This window comes from Sarcophilus harrisii, chromosome 2, assembly GCF_902635505.1.
Source record: "Sarcophilus harrisii chromosome 2, mSarHar1.11, whole genome shotgun sequence".
Classification (NCBI taxonomy): Eukaryota; Metazoa; Chordata; class Mammalia; order Dasyuromorphia; family Dasyuridae; genus Sarcophilus; species Sarcophilus harrisii.
Window position 1 is genome coordinate 648343740 of NC_045427.1, and position 13765 is coordinate 648357504.

General features: G+C 32.0%; 1 protein-coding gene across 2 annotated transcripts in view; it reads left to right on the forward strand.

The window, feature by feature from the left end:
- Positions 1 to 13765, forward strand: part of PCDH15 (protocadherin related 15) — a 2067151-nt gene that overhangs the window by 1667463 nt on the left and 385923 nt on the right. For both annotated transcript variants that reach the window (XM_031956966.1, XM_031956965.1), the window contains 2 exons: positions 7604 to 7810; positions 12793 to 12927. In XM_031956966.1, the coding sequence (XP_031812826.1) occupies positions 7604 to 7810; positions 12793 to 12927 (342 nt within the window). The remainder of the gene's footprint in view (positions 1 to 7603; positions 7811 to 12792; positions 12928 to 13765) is intronic.

A 13765-nucleotide genomic window follows, 5' to 3' on the forward strand; every position in this document is an offset into this window, starting at 1 on the left:
CTCTCCGATTTTTAAATACAAGCCTCACCAGTGGTGACCAGAAGGTCATCAGTGTAGAAATATGTTAGGACTCCCAGAAAGGATAAGAAAATCCCATCAGTTTCTTTGCTAGTCATTTTCCCTGATGACATATTAGGTATAAAGTAGCAAGCAATCATCAAAGATTCTGAGATTTTTCCAAATTCTTGAATTGTTGATTTTTAGGTACAAAAGTCCTTGGATGATAAAAATGTGAGATCTAGGGCTCCAGAGACAGGCTTTTAGTTACTGATCCTTCCCACCCACCCCCCAAAAGAAAGGTGTTGCTTTAGTCTTTATGAACACTCCAGCTGTCATTGCCAAAAACAAAATCAATGCAAACACTGGCCTACTTATATGCTCTGGAAACGTAGGGCTTAATTTCATTCTAGTTAGATTTCTGGCATTAGCCCAAGTAACTGCCCATGACAGAAATATCCAGCTGAGTCTCCTGGCTTAAAGCACAGACCACAGACGCTTGTTAACAGGATGTTTAAAGATAAGAACCATAAGCTTATTTTCTACAAAAATCAAGAAACCTCAAAAAGCAGACCATGTACAGTCTTGACTTTATTGCGGTTTACTATTAAAAATATTTCATATAATGGAGGAAGCTCCCTTTAAATAAGTTAATAAGTTAATTAGGACAGAAAAAAAATAGAATTCTCAAGGAAATTAATATTCTCTGCAATTGAATTTCTAGTTAACCAGAGGTTAAATAAGAGGATCTTTTGTTCTTGTCATTGCAACTTTTGTCATTGAAAACTTTTTTGAAATATTTTAGTTTATTTTCTTGGCCTAGTAATATTGAATGTTATTTAATATTCCTTTGATTTAGTATCTTACAGTGGCCTAATCATCCTCAATATCTAGTCATTCTCACTATCATATTGTTTTTCTTTGCTGCTGCTTCTTCTTGTGTGTGTGTGTGTGTGTGTGTGTGTGTGTGTGTGTGTGTGTTTTGCTGAGACAATTGGAGCTAAGTGACTTGCTTAAGGTCACATGGTTAGGAAATGTTAAGTATCCGAGATCAGATTTGAACTCAAGTACTCCCAACTTCAGGGCTGGTTCTCTATCCACTGCACCACCTAGCTCTTCCTCTCACTATCATATCGTAAAGATGGTAAAGAGTAGAGGATGATGGGCTGAATATGCAATATCCCTAAGAGACAATTTGTACCTTTCACATTTTAAAAAATCTGAATGTCTGATATCAACTTTTTTTTTTTCTCCCTTGAGTTTGGCCTGCCTCTCATGAAAATGCAGTATTGGGAGAGGTGGGGAAAGAGTCCAATTATTTTCTGAGTTCAAGTTAATAAAGATTTTACCCTACTGGTACCTCAAAGGTTAGCTGAAATTAAGGAAGGCAGCTGAGTTAAATGAAAAATGTCATTTTAGTCTAGGAATGGCATTACTTCAAGGAAAGTATTTGAATTTTGAAGAAAAAGTTATTTAAGCTAATTTAAACAAGCTAGAGAAATATAGCTTGTTACAATTTAATTTATCAAAGATTGGTAAAAAAAAAATGATAAAATGCAAGGCTAGTTAGACTGAGGAAAGCTATACATGCAATCACAGAACTTGGGAGCTGTAATTATCCTTTCAAAAAGCAATCGAGTAATGCACAATCAAAACTGGTAACTGGTCAGAACTTTTGACACAGCAATCCTGAAACTAAGACTCAATCCTTTGTTGTTATTAGAGATGGGAGTAGGGACAAAGATTCATATGAACAAAAATATATGTAATAATTATTTGTAATCCAATAAAAGAAAGAAACCTATGGGATTTATGCACTTATGATTGGGGGATGACGAAGCAGCTTGTGGTATACAGATGCCACTGAATAATTTATAATGACTATCAAATACAAAGAATAAATAGAAAAAAATAAAGGAAAACATGGCTATAATGCAAATAATGGTGGAGTTAGAGGATCTGAATTTGAATCCCATTTCAGACATTTCCTAGTTATGTGACCATATAAAAGTCACTTTGCCCTCCTTGTGCCTGTTTCTTCCTCTTTAAAATAAAGGAAACAGAGTAGAGGGTCTTTGAATTCAAAATCTATAACCCTATTAGCTATGAAGTGATACAAATTAAAGAAGGCAGAATAGGAATCTCTATCAGAACACTAGTAGTGACTATTTTAAAATAAATCTGAGTCAGAAGGAAAAAAGCAACAGTATTTCTTTTTTTGGCCATTTAAAGCATTCCTTGGATTCAAAGAAAGGCAAAAACAGTCCCATACCTTCTTTAACATTTTCAAGTTTTGAATTCCAAAATCTAGAAATCCATTATCTTTCCCCTCTCCCTTCCTTGAGACAACAAGCAGATAGAGGTTACATATATGCAATTATATAAAATGTTTCCATATTTGTAATTTTATACAAGAAAACTCAAAGAAAAATAAACAAGAGGAACAAGGAAATAAAATAGTATTCTTCAGTCTGTATTCTTTTAAAAATCATTCATTTCTCTGGAACTAAATGGTATTCTTCATTCTTAGTCACTTAGAATTTTGTTGGATCATTGTATTGCTGAGAATAGCTAAGTCATTCACAATTGATTGAACAATATTGTTGTTACTATGTACAAAATCCTTCTGTTTCTGTTTACTTCACTATGTATCAGTTCATGTAAGTCTTTCTAGGTTTTTCTGAAATCATCCTGCTTGTCACCTTTTATAGCAACATAGTATTCCCTTACAATCATATTCTATACTTTAAGTATTTTTCATAAATAGATCCTTTTCCTTTATTTTGATATCTTTGAAATGTAGACCTAGCAATAAAACTGATGGAGCGAAAAGTTTACACAATTTTATAGTCCACATTGCTCTGCAGAATGGTTGGAACCATTCACAACTTGACCAATAGTGCATTCATGTCTCAGTTTTATCACATCTCCAACATCCAAGATTTTCTTTTTTTTTTTGTCACATTAACCACTCTGATAGTTTTGAAATGATATTTCAGACTTGCTTTAATTTACATTTCTCTGATCAATAATAATTTAGAGAATTTTTTCTTATGACTAGCAATTTTTTTGACTTTTTTGTCCAAAAACTGCATGTTCATATCATTTACCATTTATCAATTTGGCAATGACTTGTATTTTTACAAATTTGACTGAGTAATTTATATAACTGAGAAATGAGGCATTTATTCCAGATACCTTTTGCAAAAAATTTCTTTAGTGCTCTGTTTTCTTTATGATTTTGGTTGAAATGAATTTATTTGTGCAGAACCTTCTTTATATAATGAAAACTATCTGTTTTATATTTTCTAATGGTGTCTATTTCTTGTTTGATCTATTTTTTCCTTATCTATAAATCTGATAGATAAAATATTCCATATTTCCTTAGTTTGCTTATGTTGTCACCTTTATTTTTAAACCACATAATCTTTTTTTACTTTAATATTGTATATAGTGTGAGATGTTGAGCTACACCTAGTACGGCATACTGTTTTCCAGTTTTCCCAACATTTTTTGTTAAATAATGAGTTTCAAAAGGTTGTATCTTTGGCTTTATCATATGCTAGATTACTATGGTCATTTAATATAATGTAATTTGCACCTAATCTATTCTATTGATCTGGTCATCTATTTCTTAACAAGAACCACATTTTTTTGAGACTTACAACTTTACATTGCTGTTTGAGATCTGGTATCACAAGACCACTTTCTTTTGAATTTTTATCATTGCCATCCTTGAGCTTTTGTTCTTCCAGATCAATTTTGATATGATTTTTCTAGCTCTATAAAATAATTTTGTTAGCTTGAATGATAGTTTGATTTGATAGCTTGATGACATAAATAGATTAATTTAGTTAAAATTATTATTTTTGTAATATTGGCTTGCCTTGTTCATGAGAAGTTAATATGTTTTTTCTATTGGTTTAAATCTTACTGTATTTGTGTGAAATGTGTTTTATAGTTGTTTTTGTATAATTCCTGTGTTTGCCTTGGCAAATAGATTACAAATACTTGGTATTTCTTACACTTTTCTAAATGGAATTTCCCTTCCTGTATCTTGCTCCTGGACTTTGTTGGTCATCACATAGAAATGCTAATGATTTGTATGGGTTTATATTGTATTCTTCAAATTTGCTAAAATTGTGAATAATTTCAAGTAATTTTTTAGTTGATTCTCTAAGATTTTTCTATATAAAATATCATATCATCTGCAAAGAATGATAGTTTTGTTTTCTCATCATCTATTCTAATCAATTTAATGGCTTTTCCTTCTTTTATTACTTTTAACTAAACTAGTACAACATTAAATAATAGAGGTGATAATGGGCATCTTTGATTCACCCATGAAATACATTGAAAGGCTTCTAGCTTATTCCCATTATACATAATGCTTACTTATGATTTTAGATAAATGTTAACCATTTTGAGGTAAACTTCATTTATTCCTATGTTCTCTTATGTTTTTGATAGGAATGAGTGCTATATTTTATCAAAGTTTTTTTTTTTCTGTATCGAGATAATCAACTGATTTATGTTGTGATGTGATCAACTATAGTCAATTATGCTGATAATTCCTAATATTGAACCAGCCTCAAATTCCTAATTTAACTTGCACTTGGTCATCCATTTCATTTATATTGTTGGATTTATTGGCATATAATTGGGCAAAATAACATCTAAAATTTTTCTTCATTGGTGGGAAATTCACCCCTTTCATTTTTGACACTAGCAATTTGGTTTGGTTTTCTTCTTTGCTTTTTAAAAATAAGTCAAATTAACCATTGATTTACTGGTTTTATTGCTTTGTTTCATAAAACCAGCTTCTAGTTTTATTTATTAGTTGAATGATTTTCTTGCTTTCTTATTAATACTTAATTATCTCTCCTTTGATTTTCAGGATTTCAAATTTGATATTCAATTGGGGATTTTTAATTTGTTCTTTTTCTAGTTGTTTGTTTGTTTGTTTGAGTTTCAAATGCAATTTACTAATCTGCAGTTTCTTCCTTTTATTGCTGTAAGCAATTAGTGATATTAGCATTTCTAAAATACTGGGGTTAGCAGAAGGAAACATGAAGACATGCAAATTTGTTTGATATTATTTTATCATACTAAATAAACATACATCTTTTAATATTTATAAGAATTTTAAGTATTGAATCAAGTCATATGAAGCATCATTTATCAAATGTACTGATGTTATATTTGAAGCTAAACTCTTTAGAAAGTTAGTAATAACACCACTTTTTACATACTGTAAAAAAAATTACAAACTTTAAATTTAATAGATCTTAAAATTTGATTCTAAGTTATATTTAGTTTAAAATTGGTATGTAAAGACAACTGAAGTTTTTATTCCTGTCTGAACCCTTCTATGAACCTTCATAATCCAATATATACAGGCATTTGACAATCAAAGATCACTTACCTGTGTGATAATAGTATTCTTTAGTAAAGATTGTCAGACAATTAAAACATACTGAAATAAAATGTAAAGTCATTATCTAATCAAATCATTATAATTAGGCTGCTGAGGCATAAAAAAATAAAGAATTTAAGTTTGAAGTGCCTAGATTTATTTTAATTTAGTAGACCTTGCCTTTGATGAAGCAAGAGTATAGTTTCCCCCTCCAAAGGATATTTTTTCACAAAAAATATAACACAGGAAAAAGTTATATGAAACTATTAAGTAGGCCCCCTACATTTTATAGTAAATTAAATATAATAATAAAAATAAACTCTTCTAGGATCAAGGTAGAAAACACTGTCTTTGATTTTAAAAAAGAGTTGAACTTAACCAACTCAATCAAATGTCAAACCTAATTGAATCCTATAAACAAAATTTTTAAATGCTATAACTTAGTTGTGGCTTGAATTATGACCAAAGCATGGTAAATATATCCATGATAATTTAAAGATAACCCTACCTAATCTACATGATTTTTTTTTAAGGATTGCTGGACAACAAAAAAATCAAATAGCCATTCATGATCAAAATTCTCTGATCAATATAAATATTTGCTCACCCAATCCAAGAGCATTTAATATTTTTGCAGTTAGATCAGACTTAATTTGTGTGGAAAGTGTTTTGTAGTTTTTCTCACAAAGTTTCTGATTTTCCCTTGGCAGATAGATTCCTAAATATTTTATACTATCATTAGTTACTTAAAATGGAATTTCTCTTTGTAACTCTGACTGTTGGATTTTGTTAGTGATATATAAGAATGCTGATGACTTATGTGGGTTTATTTTATAACCAGCAACTTTGCTAAAATTGTGGATTATTTCTAATAACTTTTTAGTAGAGTCTCTGGGGTTCTCTAAGTATACCATCATATCATCAGCAAAGAGTGATAATTTGGTTTCCTCATTGCCTATTCTTATTCCTTTAATATCTTTCTCAGCTCTTATTGCCATAGCTAGCATTTCTAATACAATATTAAATAGTAACGGTGATAGTGGGCAACCTTGTTTCACTCCTGATCTTATTGGGAATGGTTGCAGTTTGTCCCCATTACGTATGATGCTTACTGCTGGTTTTAAATAGATGCTGCTGATTATTTTAAGGAAAAGTCCATTTATTCCTATACTCTCAAGTGTTTTTAATAGGAATGGATGTTGGATTTTATCAAATGCTTTTTCTGTCTGATCAATATAAATAGATGGTTATGATATATGTAAATAAAGAGAAATGAAAAAAAAATCTTCATAAAAGACATTCTTTTTTTGAGATAAATAAGATACCATCAACTTTTAGTTCTTGGTGACTTTTTGGAGATATGCTATTAATCTTGCCTTTTCTGCCTTCTTAATGCCTGCAAATAACATTTGTTTTTGGTTCCAGAAGTATACTTCTTGGGGTTTTCCAAGGATTCCATCAATGTTTTCTTTTTCCAAATGATTATCATTATTTGTGTCAGTATTTGTGTAAGACATTTCTATAGACTGACCAATCTTTTAGCCAGTCTACCCAGATTAGATCCAACCTTGTGCTTTCTTCCCTTTTCAACTTTGTGTGTATGTGTGTGTCTCTGTGTGTGTGTGTGTGTGCGCATGCACTTCTAAACAAAAATATTCTTGCCTTTCTGAACATCATCCATTGTGAATCTGGCTCAGCTTGCACTTTTTGTATGATCGTTTAAAAATAATATTTCTATATTTGAATGGAGTCTTCCTGTTTAATGAGATATGGGCAAAAACATCAGCAAACAGAAAACTGAGCAGGGACTTCTTGATTTCTAAGGCTCAAGAACAATTGATTGAAAAAAACTGCCTCTAGTTTTTCTTAAGCAAACATTAAAATCATGGTGGAAATCATTTCCCAACTCTCATGACCCAGACTAATGGTTCTCTTATCTCGAAGGTGGCAGGGATAGGGTAAGACGAGCAGAATTAAGCTTCTTCTCTAGGTTTTAGTAAATGGCTTCTGGAGATTTATTGAAGCTTCAAGATGATTAGTGTTTTTCCAGATATTTCTACTTAAGTCATGATGGGAGACAATAAAGCAAATTTAAAAAAAGATTTTATTTCTTTGTCTTTGGATTCAGAAATATTCAAGATTATCCAAACTACAAAATAATACATACCTTCTTTTTTTAATGTTTGTCAGGCAGAACAAGATAATGGTCATCCTCTCCCTGCATTTGCTAGCCTTCATATTGAAATCCTGGATGAAAACAACCAGAGCCCTTACTTCACAATGCCAAGTTATCAAGGCTATATCCTGGAGTCTGCCCCTGTTGGTGCAACTATCTCGGACAATCTCAATTTGACCACTCCTCTCAGAATCGTTGTCTTGGACAAAGATGTAGAGGATGTAAGTTGCATTTTTAAAAATTTTCTTCTAATGTATGGTCAAGCTAATGAATTTATTTGTTTTTAAATTTGATGACAAACCTTTCTTGGAGTTTTATGGAAGGAAATAGAAACTAGAAATCTATGTAAATGAAACATCTCATCTGATATTTTGGTCATGGTGACATGGTAAAGAAGATATTGGATGTAGAATCAAAAAGCTCTAGTTTCAAATCTTACCTCTGTTTGACTATCTCCATGATGATGGTTAAGTCATAGCACTGTAAATAAGAATTTGAAAGGTTATTAGAGGATGACTAAGCTTGTCTTTTATTTCATTTATGGAAGGCTTGTGGCTCCCTGACTGTATGGCCTTGGATACACTACTTAACCCCTTGGTACTCTAGGAAACTCTCTAAGATTATAAATTTTAGAGAAAGTACAGAACTATAATTCCTTCGACCCAGAATTCCTTTATCAATGAAATTACCTGTCTAATTACTGTTGCTATCAGAGCGTGCATTGTTACATGCATCTAACATCCAATAGTGATAAGGTTAATATTTGTTGATAAAATGTTTAAAGCTATATTTGGTTGATATTTGTGTCACGTCTGATTTGCTCACAGGTTCCACCAGGTGGCATTCCTGTAGGTAGTATGTATTGCAGTGTGTGGTTTTGTGGTTTGCAGTTTCATGATCTTGGACTGGGAGAGAGATTAGCATGTTTACTGAAGTGGTCTCTTCTATTTTTCATTTTCTTTGGAAGATCAGATTATTTTCTCCCTAACTATAGGAATATAAAGTTATTCTATAACCGTCAATATTTTAAATTGCCAAATACTATGTTGCCAAAGTTTCTGAGATGACAACTTTCTGAATTAACCAAATATTCGGATATCTACCAGCCATGAATTGCATGACTTCATTATACTCAGAGCTATTCCCAGTCATCCTTCTCTATTTCTGGCCACTGGACCCAGATGGCTCTGTAGGACAAAGTGAAATTGGTGACCTTGCCCAGCCCTTCCTCAATTCAAACCAATTCATTTACATATCATGGCATTACTTCTATGATATGGCCCTCTTCAAGAATGAAGGACATTTATGAAACATCTGTGTACCTCTACATTTCTGTGTTTCATAGTTATAATAAATAACACATGACAGGGCAAGAATTTATTCAATTTATATTCCAACACTTCAAAGAATGTGTGATTGCATCCATTTAGAGATTCCCTCCAACAGTTGCGATCTCAACCCATCACTATTTAAACATCTTCTGCAACACCTTCTGATGTGCTCCCAAACAATCCAGAATTTGACTTCACACTTAGGAGACCAGAATTTAATTCAAAAATCTTTTAATCTCTTCCAGTTCTAAATACAGACACTTAACTGATTGGAAGTTTTCTACAATGCCTTGGTTCTTTTCTTGTAATGCATGCATTTGCTAAATCTGTGTGTGTTTCTCTGTGTGTGAGCCAGGATGCAAATTAATCTCAGCATAAATAGCATTAAAATTAATGAGACAACATTCAAGCCCTTTGTCTCCCAGGCAGAGTGGAATCTGTGACATCTGCTTATTCAATTTGTTAGGTTAAAGACCAAACACCAGCTAAGGTCAAGCAGTGGCAGGGGAAGATTTAGAGAATTTGTAAATTGTCCTAGCTGTATTTCAATTCGATGAGATAATTTGTAGTAGAAATAAATTCTTGTGTGATCTTGAGGACTTTGTCTAAGAGCTGTCCCAGCTTGCCATATGATAAGGACTTGGTGATCCAAACATAGAGGAATTTATTAATGAGCTCCAATGAAAATATAGTACAGCAAAGGGACTGATGACTTTGGGAATGGAAATATAAGGAGAAAGCTAGATTGTTCATGAATAATCCTTTGGTATAATATTAATTTACATTTATTGTTCTCTAGCTGACTGCATATATATACATATATATTCATTTATTTGTTTTCCTTCTCAAAAAAGTAAATTCTCAAACTATAGCTAGCAGAGATTTGAGTAATTCACTTAAATTTGTCATTCACTAGTAACATATAAATCCACAAGTTAGTTACTCCAATAAATTAACCACATACATTTGGGCTTAGGCTTTTCTCAACTATTTATTCTGAAAATATATTTTGAATCCAAGTGGTACCTAGTAGTTGCTTTAAAAAATATGTGTTGATTGTTTCTTGATTAATATTTGATCTAAAATACTTTTATGTGTGTGCCTTCAAATCTCAATATATTCAATTAACATATCAACAGGTGATAGATCCAAATGAAGATATTACATATTTAGAGAATACATTGTCTACAAGGGAAAAAAAAAGTCAAAATCAGAAATCAGCTGTCTAAGATAATTCAGTATATTGTACTATTTTATACACACACATATATGCAAATGTGTACCTTTGCAACTAAGTATATATATATATACACTTATATATTCTGTTTCATAAGATTAATTAGAAAACAAAAGAATCACATTTTTGCTATGTTTGGTTCACATTGAGTGCATATATTCATATATTCATTCAACAAACAATTATTAAGCACTTTGTTTCTTCATCCTTTAAACACAGTGTTAATTGAGATGTACAACTTAAATATTATATTCTGTGCCTATATCGAGTTTGCAGCATAATAAAAAGAAATAATCCATATATATAACCATTCATTAGCCAAAATAATTGATTGACCCATTATATACTATTGTACACTGCCCAAAATAAAAAAAAAAAAAAATACCATGCTTGATCATCCAATTGCAAGTGGCCTCCTACCAAAGATTATATTATGGAATTATACACTGCTTACTTTTCTGGAGTTATCGAAGTTTGGAAAATTTTTGAGGCTGAACTCCAACCAACCTTCTATAACATAAGTTCTTAACACAGAATCTGATATTAAGCATAGATAGCTGATAGCTGACATCTAATTCACTTGAAAAATACTTTTGTAAAATCCTTTGAAGTAATGCAGAAATATATAGGTTTTTTGGTTAATCTAAGTTAAACAGTAAAACTGTTACTTTTCTCCTATTTGCAATTCCACAGTTCGATTACATGGTAGGCTAAATCAGGGCTCCATCGGTATTTTATTTTCTTTATATTCTTAAATGAAATGCCTTTAAATTGGGGTATTAACTTAGCTCATTATGGTTCCATTTAACAACTGCTCTCTGCTTGTCCTATACACACACACACACACACACACACCCTTATGTCAAAGCTATGTGTAATTAAGAGCATTATTCTTTAAATTAACTCTGAATGTGGTATCATCTTTGCATCACTGGACCATTTAAAATTGTTCAAAAATGATTTAAATTGTGCTAATATATGTTTGGGGAATAGATTTCAAATGATATATCCACACATGTGGTACATCCATACACGGGGGGGGGGGGGGGGGGGGGGAGTTGAAACAATTCTGTATGTAACTCTAACTGGTTATATACAACTCTATCTTGAACAAATAAGTCACTTTTCAAGGATATAAATCTTGTGGGTTACCTGTTATTTTTTGTTGTTGTTTGTTTGTTTGTTTGTTTGTTTTCTGAAAAAAATTCCTTTCATTTACTAGAAACCACATTAATTTCATGTCTCTTCCTCTTTTCCACATCACATCCTCCCTTTGTTCCCCATATTCCAAGTATCCCCCTCTTGTCTTCTTTCCACATGTAAATTTATATTTTTTTCTGCTGCCATACAGTTTACTGATATAATGGTTTCATTCATTAACTCATTTTGTAAATTTTTTAAAGAGATGTACATATTAAAAATCTAGAAGCTTCTAAATGATAAATTAACTTTCAGGCATGACCTTTTCGCTATACTCTGTCTCATAGACTATTTATCCTTATTTTCATTTTTTTTTCAGGCAGTTCAGGTAAATTTGTGTATTTTCACCTTAATGAGCTGAGACTCTTTAATTAAAATTGATCTTCTGTGATTGACTACTCTTGGAGACATTTTGTAGAATTAGAATGTGGATCAATTACAAGTATAATCCACAGGGATATTTCTCTGTGAGCTATCAAATCTCTCTTTCAACTAATAGACTAGAAGAACTAGTAGAGTTTTTTTTTTTCAATTAATAGACTAGTCCAACTAGTAGAAGCAATGTGGAATCCTGGAAGGGAGGCTTAATTTGATAAAGACTATCAGAAAGGGAACAGAGATGTGTAGATGCTGAGGGTGGAATAAAGAGGTGAGGAAGTTAATCATAAACCTTGGCAGTTGATAAGGAATTTCTATATAAGTCCATATTAGCTATTCCATAAGAAATATGGAAGTTATAGATATGGAGTAGAAAGATAGCAAAAAAAATAGAGATCATATTAAACCCTTCAAATAAATGTTTAAAGTCAGTAAAATATTACAACACAAACTTTTCTAGAGATACACTGATCAATCCAAGTATCTAATGATCCCTCCAATTATAACAGCCATAAAAACAGGCAAAAACAGCAAACTATGGAATATTACACAGCGAAACTTCTCCACCTTCCTACCAAAAGAAAGGAAGTGCTGACTTGATCACATCTCATCTCATCTTAGGGAGGAGGAACTTTTTGATCTGAAGCTCAAAAAAGAACATTGTGTCACCTATAGTCACCCTGGGTCTGGGTCCTCTGACTTCAAGCACAGTGGGGCATAATTTCCTGGTGATTTGGTAAATGGTAGAAATGTGTTCTTTTTCTTTAAAAATAATTGCTTTTTTTTTCTTTTACAAATCCTTTCTTTTCATATTTTCACACATCCATTAATCACACAAATGAGTGTTTTCCATATTTTGCTGTTCCCTCGAAAGGATCAAACTTTTGTAGTCATTTTGCTTCATCTATGAGTTACTGAGGTGAAAAATCTGCTTATTGTTTGGTGTGATAATTTATGTAAGTTCTTTGTCTATTTTGTATCATAAACTCTGAGATTGCATCTAAGTAATGGACAAATGGCTCATTGAGCTCTTAATGAATATTATTTTTTTTTAAAGACAAAAGACCCCGAGGTCCATCTTTTTCTGAATGACTACACCTCAGTCTTCACTGTGACTCCATCTGGTATAACACGCTACCTCACCTTGCTTCAGCCAGTGGACAGGGAAGAACAGCAGTACTACACCTTCTCGGTAAGCATCCTCGCATCCCTGTAAAAAGAATCCTGATATGACTAAATGATGCTATTTTTCAAAAGCGAAATGGTCAGTGTATTGCAGGTAGGAGAGAAGCAGCTCAAAAAATATATATCAATAAGAAATACCTTATGCGGCTTTCTTCTCTTCATGACTATAAAACCATGGACTGCATTCATTATTGCAGGTATCTGGAGTTTACAAGTACTACATTTATTTCGCTAATACTCCAATTCAGAGAAGTGAAGTGGTGTTGTGTTCAGCCTTAGAGTCAGGAAAACTTAGTTTTAAGTGTTGTTTTGTACAAATGCTGACTTTATGAACACAGTCAAGTAACTTGACCTTCCTGCTCTGATTAACTCTCTGTGATAATATTTTATAGGGTTAGTATTATTATACCACGGAGAGCATTCTTATAGTTGGCCTGAAATGCCCCCCAAATTATGAAATTATATATATATATATGTATACACATATCTATATCTATATCTATATCTATATCTATCTATCTATATATATATATATATGACTCTCCAGTCTTAAGAGAGAAAGGAGTGAAAAGAAGGGGCGGAAAAAGAGAAAGAAAGAGAAAGAGAGACAGACACACAAACACAGAGACACTGAAATATAGAGACATATACACAGAGAGAGAAACAGGGAACGAGAGACAAAGAGATGAGAATAGAGGGAAGGAAGAAGAGGAAAAAGATGCGAAAAAAGAGAGAGAAATACAAGATTGGATAACTCATTTCACTTTTCAAGTATTTTTTTCTATTTATTTTATTTGCTCCTTGAAATGATCCAACATTTTTCTGACTATCATGGATCATTATTC